The following is a 16,817-nucleotide window of genomic DNA, read 5'->3' on the forward strand; positions in this document are numbered from 1 at the left end:
TAGACGCCGCATTGCCCGCTTTGCTCCGCTGCTGTGATATGTCAATGGCGCCGCCATATTGGTGAGGGCAACAGTGCACTAAAAGTCCACTGAACCCAATGGGAGAGCTTTTTCGGCATTAAAAGCACAATCACGTTTACATTTCTTAACATATTTCAACGGCTTACGATATACGTATAGAGTTGCTTCGTGTCTCGATTATAGCTACTTTAAAATGAATGGTTGTCATAAGGAAATGTGAAGTCCATTATTTGTGCCTGTTATTCGTGAGAATCCACTAGATGCCACCATGTTCAGTGATATGTTGTAGACAAGACAAGCAACAGAATAAATAACCACGTTGCAGTAGTCGAGAATAAAACAGACATGTAGTTTAGAGATTGTTTCTGAGATTTATTTTCAATCATCGAACAAAACACCCAAGGTAATATAGTTTAATTTATGTACGTGTTATATAAAACGAATGTTTTTCACTGTGGAAATGGCTTTTTCTGTAGTAATTTTAGACGATAAAAAGATAAAATATGTTCTTTTATTTATCCGGTAAACCTGTTACAGCAGTAAAACATGATGTATGTGATATTGTAAATCAAATAACACTGCCATGCATTGTAAGTATGAAATAGCAGTATACAGAGGTGGACGAAGTACACAACTTCCTTACTTGAGTGAAAGTACAGATACTACTGGTCAAATATTACTCCACTACAAGTAAAAGTTGTAAAGACAGATTCTTACTTGAGTAAAAGTACAGAAGTACGTGCTTTTAAACGTACTTAAGTATTAAAAGTAAATTTCCTTTATGTCAGTTGTGCATTGTTTTATTGTCGTATACCTTATGCCTCTGAAGCAACCTACTGAACACACTGAGTAGCTCACAGTATCAGTTGTATTAAAGGAGTAGTTCACTTCAAAATTTGCCCCCATTGACTTTCCATAGTAGTTTTTATTCCTACTATGGAAGTCAATGGGGGAAAATTTTGCAGTGAGCAACTCCTTTAAGAGCTTTATATGTTTAGCACATAATGTTTCGTTTAGATATAATCCTGTATGATCATTTAGCCTAATTATCCTCATTAGCCCCCCAGGCCTATATGTATTTATGAGCAGTGTTCTTTTATTTTGTATATTCCCTTAACCAGTTTTAGCAGCAATTTACCAGTAAGTAGTAAGGTTCTTGTAAATAGTAAAGTGTAGAAGCCATGTGTTTGTTGGATTTATTACCATTTGTATTACCATAATTTAACTACAAACATACTGTAAACTATAGCTAGTATAATGAACTATGTTCATTATATGTTTAGTTGCTGTGGTTTTACTAAAGATTATTAATTGGAGTATGGTTCCCATATATAGAAAATGGTAAATATGTTGATACTGTTGTTTTACTGCAAATACCATCCCTGCTGAAAAAAACAATGAATTTTTGAATTAGAATGAGATTTTTAAATTAAATTCCTCTTTGTAGTGTGTTTTGGGTTTTATTCCAATAGGATTTACCATCATCAATAGAATCCATCACATACAATAGACAACAAGTATCCATAGTACAATTCCCATTATAACCATTAAATCCATTACATTTTATGTTGTATTTTGGGCAGGGTTCTATTGTTTTTATTTCAACAGGAATACTTCAACTATAGTTACTTCAGTAAAAACATCATTCATTTTCCAAATCGCTTTAAATGATATAGCAGCAGATCAGAAGTTAACACGCACGCGTAGCTCAAGGGTGTATGTGATGCTTATTTACCGTTTAGCCGTTATGCCGATCATTTTCATGACAATGTTTCTACGATCTTTGACTGATCGTAACCCACAGATGATTACACCACACTTTACATGTGCCTTTTTCTCTTTTATTGTTCTATTTGCCTTTTTAGAGCGCTATCAATGGTGTAGCAGCCCTACGTTTACATTAGTTTAGCGGGGAAGATCCCAGAGTTGCCAGATTTGCGTTAATTGCAAATGGCCATTCAAAGTTGCCGGAAAACGCGAGCTTAGAAAAACTGAAATACTTGGCAACATTAAAAGGTCCTGGAGATCGCAAGCAAGATAAATTGCGCACACGGAAAACCCGCTGCATAGAAACCATTTTCTACTTTTGGACCTTTTTATAAATGTAGTGGAGTAAAAAGTATGATATTTGTCTTTCAAATGTAGTGAAGTTAAAGTACAAGTACTCAGAAAAAATAATACTCAAGTAAAGTACAGATACTCAAAAAGTGTACTTAAGTACAGTACTCAGGCAAATTTACTTCGTTACTGTCCACCTCTGAGTAGTAATAGTAACATATAGTAAAGGAATGTGACATCAGATTTGATATAAATCTTCTGATCATGTGCATTTAATCTATTAAATAGATTACAATTAGCGATGTGAACTATCTGTACTTGCGCAGTTCATGACCTCATTTGTCAACCATCTCTTGGAGCCAAAACGTTTCTGTATCCAGTAATTAGAAAAGTATTGAAATTATTTGAGAATGAAAACAGATAATGATAAACTAATGTCAATAGTCGGCTGCGTTGACGTACGATCCACGGAAAATGGCGTGGTCTAGTTATATATATATATATAAATATAAATATATATACTATATATATATATATATATATATATATACAGGTGCTGGTCATATAATTAGAATATCATCAAAAAGTTGATTTATTTCACTAATTCCATTCAAAAAGTGAAACTTGTATATTATATTCATTCATTACACACAGACTGATATATTTCAAATGTTTATTTCTTTTAATTTGATGATTATAACTGACAACTAATGAAAATCCCAAATTCAGTATCTCAGAAAATTAGAATATTACTTAAGACCAATACAAAGAAAGGATTTTTAGAAATCTTGGCCAACTGAAAAGTATGAACATGAAAAGTATGAGCATGTACAGCACTCAATACTTAGTTGGGGCTCCTTTTGCCTGAATTACTGCAGGACAGGGATACCATGGTCCTTAAACCAGGTACTGGTAGCTTTGGCACTGTGTGCAGGTGCCAAGTCCTGTTGGAAAATGAAATTGCATCTCCATAAAGTTGGTCAGCAGCAGGAAGCATGAAGTGCTCTAAAACTTCCTGGTATACGGCTGCGTTGACCTTGGACCTCAGAAAACACAGTGGACCAACACCAGCAGATGACATGGCACCCCAAACCATCACTGACTGTGGAAACTTTACACTGGACCTCAAGCAACGTGGATTCTGTGCCTCTCCTCTCTTCCTCCAGACTCTGGGACCCTGATTTCCAAAGGAAATGCAAAATTTACTTTCATCAGAGAACATAACTTTGGACCACTCAGCAGCAGTCCAGTCCTTTTTGTCTTTAGCCCAGGCGAGACGCTTCTGATGCTTCCTGCTGCTGACCAACTTTATGGAGATGCAGATTTCATTTTCCAACAGGACTTGGCACCTGCACACAGTGCCAAAGCTACCAGTACCTGGTTTAAGGACCATGGTATCCCTGTTCTTAATTGGCCAGCAAACTCGCCTGACCTTAACCCCATAGAAAATCTATGGGGTATTGTGAAGAGGAAGATGCGATATGCCAGACCCAACAATGCAGAAGAGCTGAAGGCCACTATCAGAGCAACCTGGCCTCTCATAACACCTGAGCAGTGCCACAGACTGATCGACTCCATGCCACGCCGCATTGCTGCAGTAATTCAGGCAAAAGGAGCCCCAACTAAGTATTGAGTGCTGTACATGCTCATACTTTTCATGTTCATACTTTTCAGTTGGCCAAGATTTCTAAAAATCCTTTCTTTGTATTGGTCTTAAGTAATATTCTAATTTTCTGAGATACTGAATTTGGGATTTTCATTAGTTGTCAGTTATAATCATCAAATTAAAAGAAATAAACATTTGAAATATATCAGTCTGTGTGTAATGAATGAATGTAATATACAAGTTTCACTTTTTGAATGGAATTAGTGAAATAAATCAACTTTTTGATGATATTCTAATTATATGACCAGCACCTGTATATATATATATATGTCTATGGTTAAAATCATGAAAAATGAATTTATGACATTAAGGACAGGCGGGGACCCTGCAATTGACGGAAATCCGTCGTAGCGGCGGAGAACTTTAATCCATGGTTAAAGCTGTGTAATATTGAACCAATTCATTTAAACTATTGAACTTTTCAGTCACTTGCGAATATAAGAAATCATTGAATCATTTAAAGTGAACCACAGACAATGTAAGATGTGAATTTTAGTCATTTATTAAGACTGGTTAATTCAGTTGGCTATAGTGGGCTGAAAAGTTAGTTGAAAATTATAAAAAGATTTATTTGATTAAAAAAAACATTTCCGTTTGGTTGAATAAAAGTAATATTTTATATAACTTAATAATTGTCATTTTCATCTCATTTTATTTGAACTTTTAATATGTCAAAGTCACTTTGGTTAAGCCACTTAAAAGGTACGGTAGGCCTACGTGTGTGTGTGTGTACAAAATCAGGATGGCACCACCTCCGCTTCATTTTGAGTCAGGGAAAAACCCTGACAAGCCTACTCTGCGCATGAACGGACCGAATAATACACGCACGTCTCGAACCGTTACAAGTGAAATGAACAGTACGGATTTTATTCATGTACCGTTCCATCCCTAAAAACATATAAAATATCTTATATAGCCTATAATATCTGCATATAGCCAGTGATGCCTTTTGATCTTAAAATTAAGTCATGTTTTGCCCATTTTATACTAACACCACAAATACAGTCTGGGTTTTTTAGAACTGTCAGACTGTAGTGTTGACAGAACTCTACCTGTAGTAAGATGTGGGTCGAGGGGGCGCATCAGGTCTTTCCTCATCCAGTTCTCGAAAGACCACTTCAGGCAACTTCACAGCTGGTCCAGGTGGGTTCATGTGATGGTGTGAGCTGATGTCTTTTTTCTTCTCTTTGCTTTTGTACTTTCCTGTTTTTTGAGGCCCTTTCTCGCCATTGGTTGCAGAACAATCCAATCTGTCCTTACCAATGCCACCCTCGACTCCACCCCCATTACACGAAGCTGAGCCCCCGATTCCAGAAGATGGCGGATCTTCAGCACCACTGTCCTCCTCTGAAAACACATCCAGGTTCTCAAAGATGCTGATGCGGTGCACTCGCCCACGGATCTCCAGTTCTACCATCCGCTGAGCTTCGGCATAGGTCATTGTCTCTCTCACAGGCGAATGGGAGTGATCGGAGCGTTCGGCTGGGCTACCCGGCGTAGTTCCCTGCCCAGTGATCCCAAAACCGGTACTAGAATCAGGGCCATCTCCTGACCCTGCCAAGGAGACCCTAGGCGGTCGGCCTTTACGCTTCTTCTGAGGAGTGCTCTGAGGAGGGGGTGGATTGTCGTGATCGTAGTGATAAAGGTGATATTCAATGCCGCTGTAGCTTTTGTAGACTTTACGGCAGCTTTCCACTGGGCACTCGTAGGGGGGTTTGGTAGCCCGCAGGTTGTGGCAGAATGTCTTGACATCAAAGTCCAGCCCCATTTTGACAATGGATACTGTAGAGACAGGAAGAAGTCCAGCTTACATCTATGAGAGAGTGTCAAAAACATGGACCATTCAATCTATAACAAGCCAATAGTATGACTATACAAGCTGAATACTGTTGAATACTGTTAATTCCAATTAACTCAGTGGTTCCCAAACTAGAGTGGCGAGACCCCTGCGAGGTCATTACAAGGGGGACATGACAATTCAATAAATATTATATTAGTTTGCAGGTAAAGGAGGTTTCATAAAAGTGTCTTTATGTGGGTGTATTTAGGTGGTGGGGATACGGCGGGGCTCGAAAACTTGTTTTACTACAAAAAGGGGACCCGGCCTAAAAAGTTTGGGAACCATTGAATTACCTGGTAATATTGTGTATGAAATGTCACTTATAACTTGTTGATACTAATATCTAATAATTTCTGTCTTATTTACAGAACTGTTGTACATAAGGAATATCGCATTTGCAGTCATGCTGAATATTAAAGAACATAGGGCCTTATGATTTCCGCAATGTGGAAAATGTGGACGAAAACTTGGAATCCAGGCATAAAACGGAATTTGCGAAGAATGCAATTCAGAATAACGTAGAATGGCACGGAACTGGCAAATGTATTATGTCTTAACCAGAAAGTTGCGCTGAGCAGGGCTGAACAAAATTAAAATTGTGCTATAACGTTAGAAATAATCAGATGCGGTTAAAATATGTAATATGCTTGCGTGTATTGCAGCAATAGTACTGAAAGTTAAGTAGACCTAAAAACAATATAAAAAACAGAAACTGTACTGGTAAGATACTGGTTTATTACCTTAGATGTATATTATACCCTATGTACGGGTATAATGGGGCTGGACTTTCATATAAAATATAAAAAAATATAAAACATAAAAATAAATAAATGTAAGGGATAATGTACAGGCAGCCGGTAATTATCACAGAAATAAGCCCCGACAATGTGATCAGGATCCGAAGCTGACCCTTACATAATGTCAAAATGATTTGCTGTATCGGGGTTACTGTGTGTTACTCGTTTTTGTTATCTGGGTATAACAAACCTGCAAATGTCACGACTGGCCAATCAGAATCAAGCATTCCAACGAGCTGTGTAATAATTGTATCTATTTTCCTGTATGGTTCAAAGTGTCTACTATAGGTTTTTTATAGACTGTTTTTATAAGTGAATATTGTCACATTTTAGAATAGGTAACAATTCTCACTATTTACTAACTATTAACTACAACTTTTGCCTCAATAAACTCCTAATTACTGCTTATAAGGTAGTTTTTAGGTTTAGGTATTGGGTAGGATTAAGGGATGTAAAATAAGGCAATGCAGAATAAAGCATTGATATGTGCTTTACACATACTAATATACAACCAATATGCATGTAAATAAGCAAATAGTCAATTATACATTTGTGTACTAGGGATGCAACAATACAGCTCACCCATGGTTCAATACAAACCTCGGTTTTTCACCCACGGTTTTCGGTTCGGTTCTGATGGCTTGGCACATTAAAGTGTTTTTTTATTTTTCTATGCTTATGTGACAGGAACAGTAAAAAGTTAAGAAGAAAAACGATTTTACTGAAATTCTCTTTATTTTACTTTACTTATTTTATTATCTTTAAGCAAAAATCAACTTTTCTGGTGTATTGAATAAATGTAAAGATTTACACTGGCAGCTCACAGCAGTTTTTGGTTTACTGTTCATCAACATGCCAGTAAAATAAGCTTCTTGAAGAGATTTTGCTCATCAGTGTATTTAAAATAACGTAAATGCAAAACTTTGCGATTGCTGTAATGGAAGTAAACGTGCGTTGCGCGTAACACTGCAAACACTAGCACTCAATGGGAAAGGCCAAGGATAATATATTAACAAGGTGTACACCATAGCAATAAACTGGAAGAAATGCAATGCTAATAGCTGCCTGGAGGTGCTCTTGCTATGACGTAAATAGCTGTCCGAAAGGCCGCCGAGTGGCATGACTTTCGTTAAACGGACTTTGGCATGGTGCTGTAGACGCTCTTTCTTCATGTGCTGGGTGAGAGTAACGCGAACGTGCTGCTTTCGTATGCAATGTAAAAATACATTCTTGATATGCCAAATTCGGACATTATCACTTTAGTACAACAGGCATACAATAAAGCCAGTCTGCGTCTGTTCGTATTACACTCAACAGCACATTGCTTCTCCTGTTGCAGGCAGCCTTGCTTCACCGCCCGACTCGCTATTAAATATTACTCGTGGGGATGCATTTATCTATCTCAGCACACAGACATACAGACAAAGACGAACAGAGCCAGGAAGCGCACAGAAATAATTTAAACGCAAAACCGGAACACTGCAATTCACTTACACGTATTGAACCATGGATGTCGTACCGAACTGTTCAACATTATATTGAGAATAAAGGCATCTCTAGTGAATACTATAGTATACTGAAGTATTTGTGGGCAAATATACTACTATTGTATAGTAAAAGACAGAAAACACAGAATCCAGAAATATGAAAATGGAAAAAAAATATTTGGGAAAAAGGAAACAGATTTCACAGGGCCCTAGGTACACTTAAAACAGTTATTAGAAAAGTGAAATCATTTTTCTTCTCTCAAACTGAAAATGTGCCTTTATGGAGAAACTCATACAACCCAAAACAACAACACTGACTTGACCAATAGTGTGAGCTGGTGGCAGAACAATCTGTTTGTTTAAAGTAACAATGACTACATTTACATGCACCCTCATAATGCGATTATAATATAATTTTGGCAATACTGCGATTACACTTTACCTCATGTAAACGCAATCATTCGATTTAAATAATGTGATTAAGCTCATAATCGCAGTAAGCATAATCAAAGCAACATACAGGTGCTGGTCATATAATTACAATATCATCAAAAAGTTGATTTATTTCACTAATTCCATTCAAAAAGTGAAACTTGTATATTATATTCATTCATTACACACAGACTGATATATTTCAAATCTTTATTTCTTTTAAATTTGATGATTATAACTGACAACTAATGAAAACCCCAAATTCAGTATCTCAGAAAATTAGAATATTGTGAAAAGGTTCAATATTGAAGACACCTGGTGCCACACTCTAATCAGCTAATTAACTCAAAACACCTGCAAAGGCCTTTAAATGGTCTCTCAGTCTAGTTCTGTAGGCTACACAATCATGGGGAAGACTGCTGACTTGACAGTCGTCCAAAGGACGACCATTGACACCTTGCACAAGGAGGGCAAGACACAAAAGGTCATTGCAAAAGAGGCTGGCTGTTCACAGAGCTCTGTGTCCAAGCACATTAATAGAGAGGCGAAGGGAAGGAAAAGATGTGGTAGAAAAAAAGTGTACAAGCAATAGGGATAACCGCACCCTGGAGAGGATTGTGAAACAAAACCCATTCAAAAATGTGGGGGAGATTCACAAAGAGTGGACTGCAGCTGGAGTCAGTGCTTCAAGAACCACTACGCACAGACGTATGCAAGACATGGGTTTCAGCTGTCGCATTCCTTGTGTCAAGCCACTCTTGAACAACAGACAGCGTCAGAAGCGTCTCGCCTGGGCTAAAGACAAAAAGGACTGGACTGCTGCTGAGTGGTCCAAAGTTATGTTCTCTGATGAAAGTAAATTTTGCATTTCCTTTGGAAATCAGGGTCCCGGAGTCTGGAGGAAGAGAGGAGAGCCACAGAATCCACGTTGCTTGAGGTCCAGTGTAAAGTTTCCACAGTCACTGATGGTTTGGGGTGCCATGTCATCTGCTGGTGTTGGTCCACTGTGTTTTCTGAGGTCCAAGGTCAACGCAGCCGTATACCAGGAAGTTTTAGAGCACTTCATGCTTCCTGCTGCTGACCAACTTTATGGAGATGCAGATTTCATTTTCCAACAGGACTTGGCACCTGCACACATAGTGTTGCTTTCGTCAACGAAAATTATGACTAAATATGGTCGTCAACGAACCTTTATCACGTGACGAAAACGAGACGAGACGCAACGTAAATGCTGGTCATGTGACGATGACTATAATTAAATGTATAATGCAATATTGTTGACGAATAAAAACGAGACTAAATGTGGTTTACAAAATAAAAACTATGCTAAAATGTCTCTTCATTTTCGTTGACCAAAACGAGACGAGACGTTATAACGTTATTTCGTCTGTTGCTTTAACCTAGATGCGGAGCGGAATCCTGTTATTTAAATGTCATCTGGCTGTTCTGCATGTCTGAGTGAATTATGTGCACAGTTTAACATACAACACGAGTGATGGTCGAGGATTTATCTGCGTCTGCGCTGTATGAGGATATGAACACATGAACTTCATCTCCAGAGTTGCTCTGAGAGTTTATTTTACGAGCGTTTACTGTTTGAGTGAAGCTATCAGCAAACACAAAAACTCAAGCGTCTTCCCAAAGACCCGTCAAAATAAAAGTCCCGTTAAATCGAACACTCAGACAAAAAATACTGTAGTGAACTATAATAACTTTAAACCTCTCTAGCTCCAGTGCTATGTGCAAAAAAGTCTGCATTAATTTACTGCATTCTGCATGCTACTACAGGGCACTGAGGGCAGTCACTCTTTACCTGTTGGTTCTTTGTAATGCTGGCAAATTTAACCTTCCAGTTGACTTGCGAAATCACTTCCATTTGTTTTATTAATGAAGGATATTGATATTGATTTTAATAGTCACACAGCAAGAAAAAGAAAATTTGTATAGGAAAAATATGCATCGAGAATCGTTTTATCATCGCATCGCAGCCCTCTGAATCGTAATCGAATCACATCGTGCCTAGAGATTCCCACCCCTACCGATGGCCGTAAATTCAAATCAGACGTCTTCCGTGTCTGGAATCGATGTATTCTGAGTCTACAAGGTAACAATAATATACTAAGATTACCTTGTTTGAAATGGGTTTGGCTAAAAGAAAAATTTGGTTTCGTCTATACTACTAGGTACTTATACTATATTGACTGGGTTAAATAGAATTGCATTACTAAAAAGAGACTAAAATACAATTTTCATTGACTAAAACTAGACTAAAATGTCATCAGTTTTCGTTGACTAAAACTAGACGAAAATAGTCATGGATAATTCTGACTAAAATAAGACTAAAATGCTCAGACTTTTAGTCGACTGAAACTTGACTAGACTAAAAAGAGTATGAACGTGACTAAAACTAATCAAAACTAAAATGACAGCTTGACACAAAGACTAGACTATAACTAAAATTAAAACAGGCCGCCAAAAACAACACTATGCACACAGTGCCAAAGCTACCAGTACCTGGTTTAAGGACCATGGTATCCCTGTTCTTAATTGGCCAGCAAACTCGCCTGACCTTAACACCATAGAAAATCTATGGGGTATTGTGAAGAGGAAGATGCGATATGCCAGACCCAACAATGCAGAAGAGCTGAAGGCCACTATCAGAGCAACCTGGGCTCTCATAACACCTGAGCAGTGCCACAGACTGTGGGCAGTGCCACAGAAAATGAAAAAAATGTCTATTGAAGAAAAGTTAATATGGTTTTATATTAGTGCTGTCAATCGATTAAAAAAATTAATCGGATTAATCACACATTTTTTCTGTGATTAATCACGATTAATCGCACACAACAATTATATTTTAAAATATACTTTTACATTTTAATAATTTCACATTTAATCTTTAAATTGATTTAGAAACAACATATTTCTTTAACAGCATCATTTTATGAAAGCGAACATTTTGATATTAGTATTGTAACTGATGTCTCTATTAAATTGATTATTTTAACATTAATTATAGCCATTCAACAGTATAATTGAGAGCTCATGTAGGAAATTGAAGGACACTTTACAGTCTTTAATGCTAAATTATAAATTAAATGCAGAAGAATTCTCATTAAAGCTATAAAATCACATTGATTTCCTCTTTTATTTTGTTCTTTGATTAACATTAGTGACAGGAGTCAGAGCAGCACGTTTAAGAACGTGGCCCCTTTAAGAGCTGTCTCAGTACGCAGATCTGACCGTCACCGCACTCCCATTTTCACAACTCTTTGCATTCATTTAAGATTTTATTTTACACTTTGAAGTCTGTGCTTAAGAAAATGCTAGACAAAACGGGCTTTCTGACATAATCTTGTGTGGTTTTATCCATTCAAGCACGAAAGAGAACTTAACACGGGATGCGCTGTCTGACAGAGATTCACCGACGCAGCCGTTACTGTACACACCAGACTGGACCTCTCGTTGCGTTTTGCCGCGTCCCACAGTTTAGAAGCGGTCTATCTTCATTGAACGCGTCAAAGCAACTGTTTAAAATCGCGCTTAAGTGGTTTAAAAGCCTGTACACGAATAAGAGCGTGATTACACAATGTAACGCTAGACAAAGGATGTCAAAACAAAGGGATGCTGCGTTAATTGCGATAAATATTTTCTCACGCGTTAATTTGAAAAAATTAATCGCATGCGTTAACGTTGACAGCCCTATTTTATATACAGTATACTGTCAATTATAGTTTGTGGAAAGAAAATCGGAATCGGCAAAAATCGGAATCGGCAGGTTTCACTTATAATGAAATCGGAAATCGGAATCAGCAAAGAAAATTGCAATCGGTGCATCTCTATTTTCTGAGATACTGAATTCGGGATTTTCATTAGTTGTCAGTTATAATCATCAAAATTAAAAGAAATAAACATTTGAAATATATCAGTCTGTGTGTAATGAATGAATATAATATACAAGTTTCACTTTTTGAATGGAATTAGTGAAATAAATCAACTTTTTGATGATATTCTAATTATATGACCAACACCTGTATGTCGGTTTTAATCGCAATATGAAGGCACCTTAATCGCGTTATTATGCTGCTCTGATCAAGGTGCGCATGTGCTTCTGTCACGCACCTTACGCGCAAATTCATGCTAAACATGACAGTCTGAAGTTTTACCGTCAACACGTTCATACAGAAACAGCGAGAACGGGATGACAGCATGAAAATGTCTCCACCGTTGCGGAGACATTTTCCATCATATTTCTATATTTATCACACCGCCGAATAACCATAAAATACATCCACATAACAGTTTTTTGCATTTGACGCAATTATATTAAAACATGGGTCGTCAACCGGGGGTCCGCGGCCCCAACTACAAGGGGTCCGCTAATTACTGTTTACTCACAGGCATTTTTTTGTTAAAAATGTACAGGGTACAGAAATATTACAACCAATGTTCTCTTTAAGGTGTGCACGGACTCATTGAAGCTCCCGCACATTGCAAGTTTAACCTGCGTGCGGACAAAAACATCCATTCAGGCAGCAGAAGCGTTAGAAAAAACGTTATATGCATCATAAAAACCGATAGGGCCTAAATCAAATATAAGTACCTATGTCTTTCTTTTAAGACTGTAGGTTTAGAATCAGTACATTCTCTGTCTCCCTTTCGATAAATTCAGAGTATGCATGAAAGGAGTTGCGTGCAAATATAGTGCATTCTCATATATTTCAGAACTTCTGTTCAAATTTGTTAAAGCTGTAAAGCGCTAATTTGACAGGCAAATGGTACCACACTGCTTCTGCATTGTAAACTCTGACAAATCAAATTTAAAATCAGTGAAACGCGCAATGTGTACTGATGGTGCACATCAAACAAGTTGCCCCCAAAATAACGCGGACTCGTTGCATGTTGCTCTCCTCAGTCTGATATGCTCTGCAGAAAAAAACTTGTGAATTTTCCTGTAACAGCCGCGACAATGGTGATCCATGAGAAAGACAACGGAGCACAGAATTATAAAAAAAGCGGTGTGTTCTGCAACACACAGAGAAGCGGAAAAAAATAATTAAACTTAATAAAACTGCCTGCTTTTACAACAGAATGCATAACATTTGCACTGATTTATTTCGCATCCAGAGACAACCTCTACCTCCACTAGTCTTTGTGCCATTCACCAAGGTCTGTCAACTCACTGAAGCCTTAACAAAAATTAAGGTTCATGACAAGTAAATGTTTAACTGTCCATCTCAAAGTAAAATGAAAATGTATGATGCTGCAAATTCCTTAAAATAATCAAACAATCTATATTAACAATAAAAATAATACACAGAAAAGTATGTATGTGCAACAATAACATGCATCATAGAGCTAATGTAATATCTTAACATAATATTGCTTTGACAATAAGGGTTGTTTCTATTTAAATAACTCTGTTTACACATTTAGTATAAGGGGGTCCCTGCTCCATGCATCTCTCATCTAAGGGGTCCTTACCCTGAAAAAGTTGAAGACCCCTGTATTAAAACTATAGCCAGTAACACACACACTTACTGTACCTGAGATCATCATTTGTGCTGTGTTTTATAGGAAATAATCAGCCTAATAAAACTTCCATGTAAACGGGAGCAAATTTGTTCTCATGTCATGTAAACAAGTTAAGTCCTTACTCTGATTATTGGAAATAATCGCATTATTGATGCGCATGTAAACGTAGTCAATGACAGATGAGGGGCATCTTCATTTATAACATGAATGTTGAGTGTTTTAGCGTTCAAATAGTTTTTGATAGTTAATTGAATATTGATGTAAAACAAATGTAATAAAAAATGCAAACAGGCTAAAAGCAGCCTTCCGGCCCTCCCATGGGCCCTGTGCATGTAAAAGTGATAGTTCACCCAAAATGTTTTATCATTTACTCACACTCTTGTTATTTCAAACATGTATGACTTTTATTCTTGCTGGAAACACAAAAGAAGGTATTTTAAGCAAGTTGGTAACCGAACAGCACCAACACCCATTAACTTATATTGTATGGACACAAAACCAATACAAGTGAATAGGTGCAGATTAACAACATTTTTCAAAACATCTTATTTTGTGTTCTGTGGAAGAAAGTAAGTCATATAGGTTTGAAATGACAAGAGGGTAAGTTAAATGATGACAGAATTTTTATTTTGGGGTGAACGACCACTTTAAGGGGTTAAATGGCTATTAAACAGAAACAACAGTAATGGCACTGACTGAAGTGATGCAGTACTGCCCAGATAAAAAAACTATAACCTTCATTTCCCTCTATTCCATCCAGATGTTTCCTTGTATTTTAGAATAGTAACAAACCAAGTATAAATATGTTGTTGAAGTGTCTCATCTATTCTTAGACCTGTTACTACATCTCTGTCAAATAGGGACCCACAACCTTGCACCAATATTAGCTTTTCAAACGTGCCATTCACAATTTCTGGAGTTTAAGTAAAAAAAGGTTGTGCTTAATGTAGAAATTCCAACAATTGTGTACCAACATTGTATTAATACAGATTTGATGAACCCCGTGACAAACATGAATAGAAATGCTCACATTCATCTGGATCCTCAGTACTGTGATGGTACAATGTACAGTTTAGATATCAGATAGCAATACCACGGTATTTTGGTAGACACCACGCCACGGCAAAAAAAATATTAACGTTAACGTTACTCCAAAGTAAGTCAAGGATTGTCGTTACCATGGTACATGCAACTGCCATTGTGCTTTTGATCATGCGTGCTTAAAAGCAAACCCAGTGCAACTTTACAATTAAAATTATACAAATATGTTCATACAAAATGTGAGCTTCTATATGATCACGTGTAAATAACACATAACCACACAAATCTCTAACAGGTGAAAGTGTTTTATGATGAACACTTACTACTCCGGACTCCGCGGCAGATATCACGTTTACTCCGAGTGCGAGAAACAAGGACATAAGTTTAATTCAGACCGGATGAGTTTAATTCAAATCTGATAAGAAAATGTGAGTAAGATTAATGGATCCTGTACGAATTCAGACCATCACACAGACAACAACATCAGGAACTGAAAACGAACAAAAGGAGATAGCGCATGATCCGCGTCAGCACGTTCGTCAATTCATCTCACGGGCAAACTGCTTTTCAAATGAACATGAACAAATAATTCCTTTTTCACATCTAGTCAATTTACAACAGGCTTTCATACAACTTTGTTAGACATTCCATATGTTCTGTATTAAATTGTACCTCCTTCTTTTTGTAGAGCATAAATGACGAATCTGCTGGTGCCCGTCACACCTTGCGTTGCCTCTCTATTTATTACGCAAGTACTAAAACACATACGGCGGGAGTAATATTGAACTAGTGGGTAAATTACATATTTGTGACCCTGGACAACAAAACCAGTCTTATGGGTCAATTTTTCAAAATTGAGATTTTTACATCACACGAAAGCTGAATAATTAAGCTTTCTATTCATGTATGGGTTGTTAGGATAGGACAATATCAGGTGGAGATACGACAGTTTAAAACTCTGGAATCTGAGGAGGGTGCAAAAAATCAAAATATTGAGAAAATCGCCTTCGAAGTTATTAATCGGAGGCACTGTAGCAGGCCATCCACTCACAAAAATAAAGTTTTGATATATTTATGGTAGGAAATTAGCTAAATATCTTCATGGAACATGATCTTTACTTAAAATCCTAATGATTTTTGGCATAAAAGAAAAATAGATAATTTTGACCCATACAATGTATTTTTGGCTTTTACAAAAAATGTTTCTGTGCTACTTAAGATTGGTTTTGTGATCCAGGGTCACATTTGTTCTCATACTTCTCATCGTTCTGCGGGTGTGTATACACTCACAAACTTGTTCCCTCGTAAACATCCATATACATACTTTGATACTTAATGGGCAGAACCTTGATTTCATTCTTATAAATATTTATGGCTAACTTACAATTTAAAGACAGAAAATGATATTCTTTTGGATAAAATAGAATTACTCATTGGTTCCAATTTCCCTAAAGCTTATAGGCCTACCATAGTTAAAAATAAATATACTGTGTATTTAAAATAGGCCTACATTTATTTTATGTATTTGAAATACATTTATTTCATGCTAAGTAGCCTATACTGAAAATTAATTTACATACAGTATTTATGTACTTAATCTAAACACCATGCGATTGAACTTTTGGAATACTAAATAGGAACAACTAATTTTGTACTTAAGTGATGTTGAGTAAAAGCAGTGCTGAGGTCCAGATATACTGAAGTACAATTGGTTGTGCTAAAGTGGTACTATTGCAAGTATACTTCAGGCACAATTTAAATAGGACTGATATTATTTAAAAATCATACAGTCCTTATCAAATGTGACGTTAAAACACATTTTAGGCTTAATATTAAGAAATGTGCATAGTAGTATTAAAAATAAAGTGAAATTATAATTTTATATCAAGTCTTAAGTGATATGCCAGTAAATATGATAATACATTTAAACTATAACCTAC

At 36.8% G+C, this 16,817-nt stretch overlaps 1 protein-coding gene across 2 annotated transcripts in view; it reads right to left on the bottom strand.

Annotated features, from left to right (window-relative positions):
- Nucleotides 1-15,383, bottom strand: part of brpf1 (bromodomain and PHD finger containing, 1) — a 342,746-nt gene extending 327,363 nt beyond the window's left edge. The window contains exons 1-2 of one of the 2 annotated variants that reach the window (XM_057355913.1): nucleotides 15,201-15,383; nucleotides 4,798-5,527 (exon numbers count right to left, since the gene is read on the bottom strand). In XM_057355913.1, coding sequence (XP_057211896.1) covers nucleotides 4,798-5,513 — 716 coding nt within the window. In that variant the 5' untranslated portion in view covers nucleotides 5,514-5,527; nucleotides 15,201-15,383. Of the gene's footprint in view, nucleotides 1-4,797; nucleotides 5,559-15,200 lie in introns of both variants that reach the window. The other variant, XM_057355912.1, reaches the window with a different exon arrangement.
- Between the last annotated feature and the right edge of the window lie 1,434 nt (nucleotides 15,384-16,817).

The sequence above is a fragment of the Triplophysa rosa genome, linkage group LG17 (genome assembly GCF_024868665.1).
Source record: "Triplophysa rosa linkage group LG17, Trosa_1v2, whole genome shotgun sequence".
Taxonomy (NCBI): domain Eukaryota; kingdom Metazoa; phylum Chordata; class Actinopteri; order Cypriniformes; family Nemacheilidae; genus Triplophysa; species Triplophysa rosa.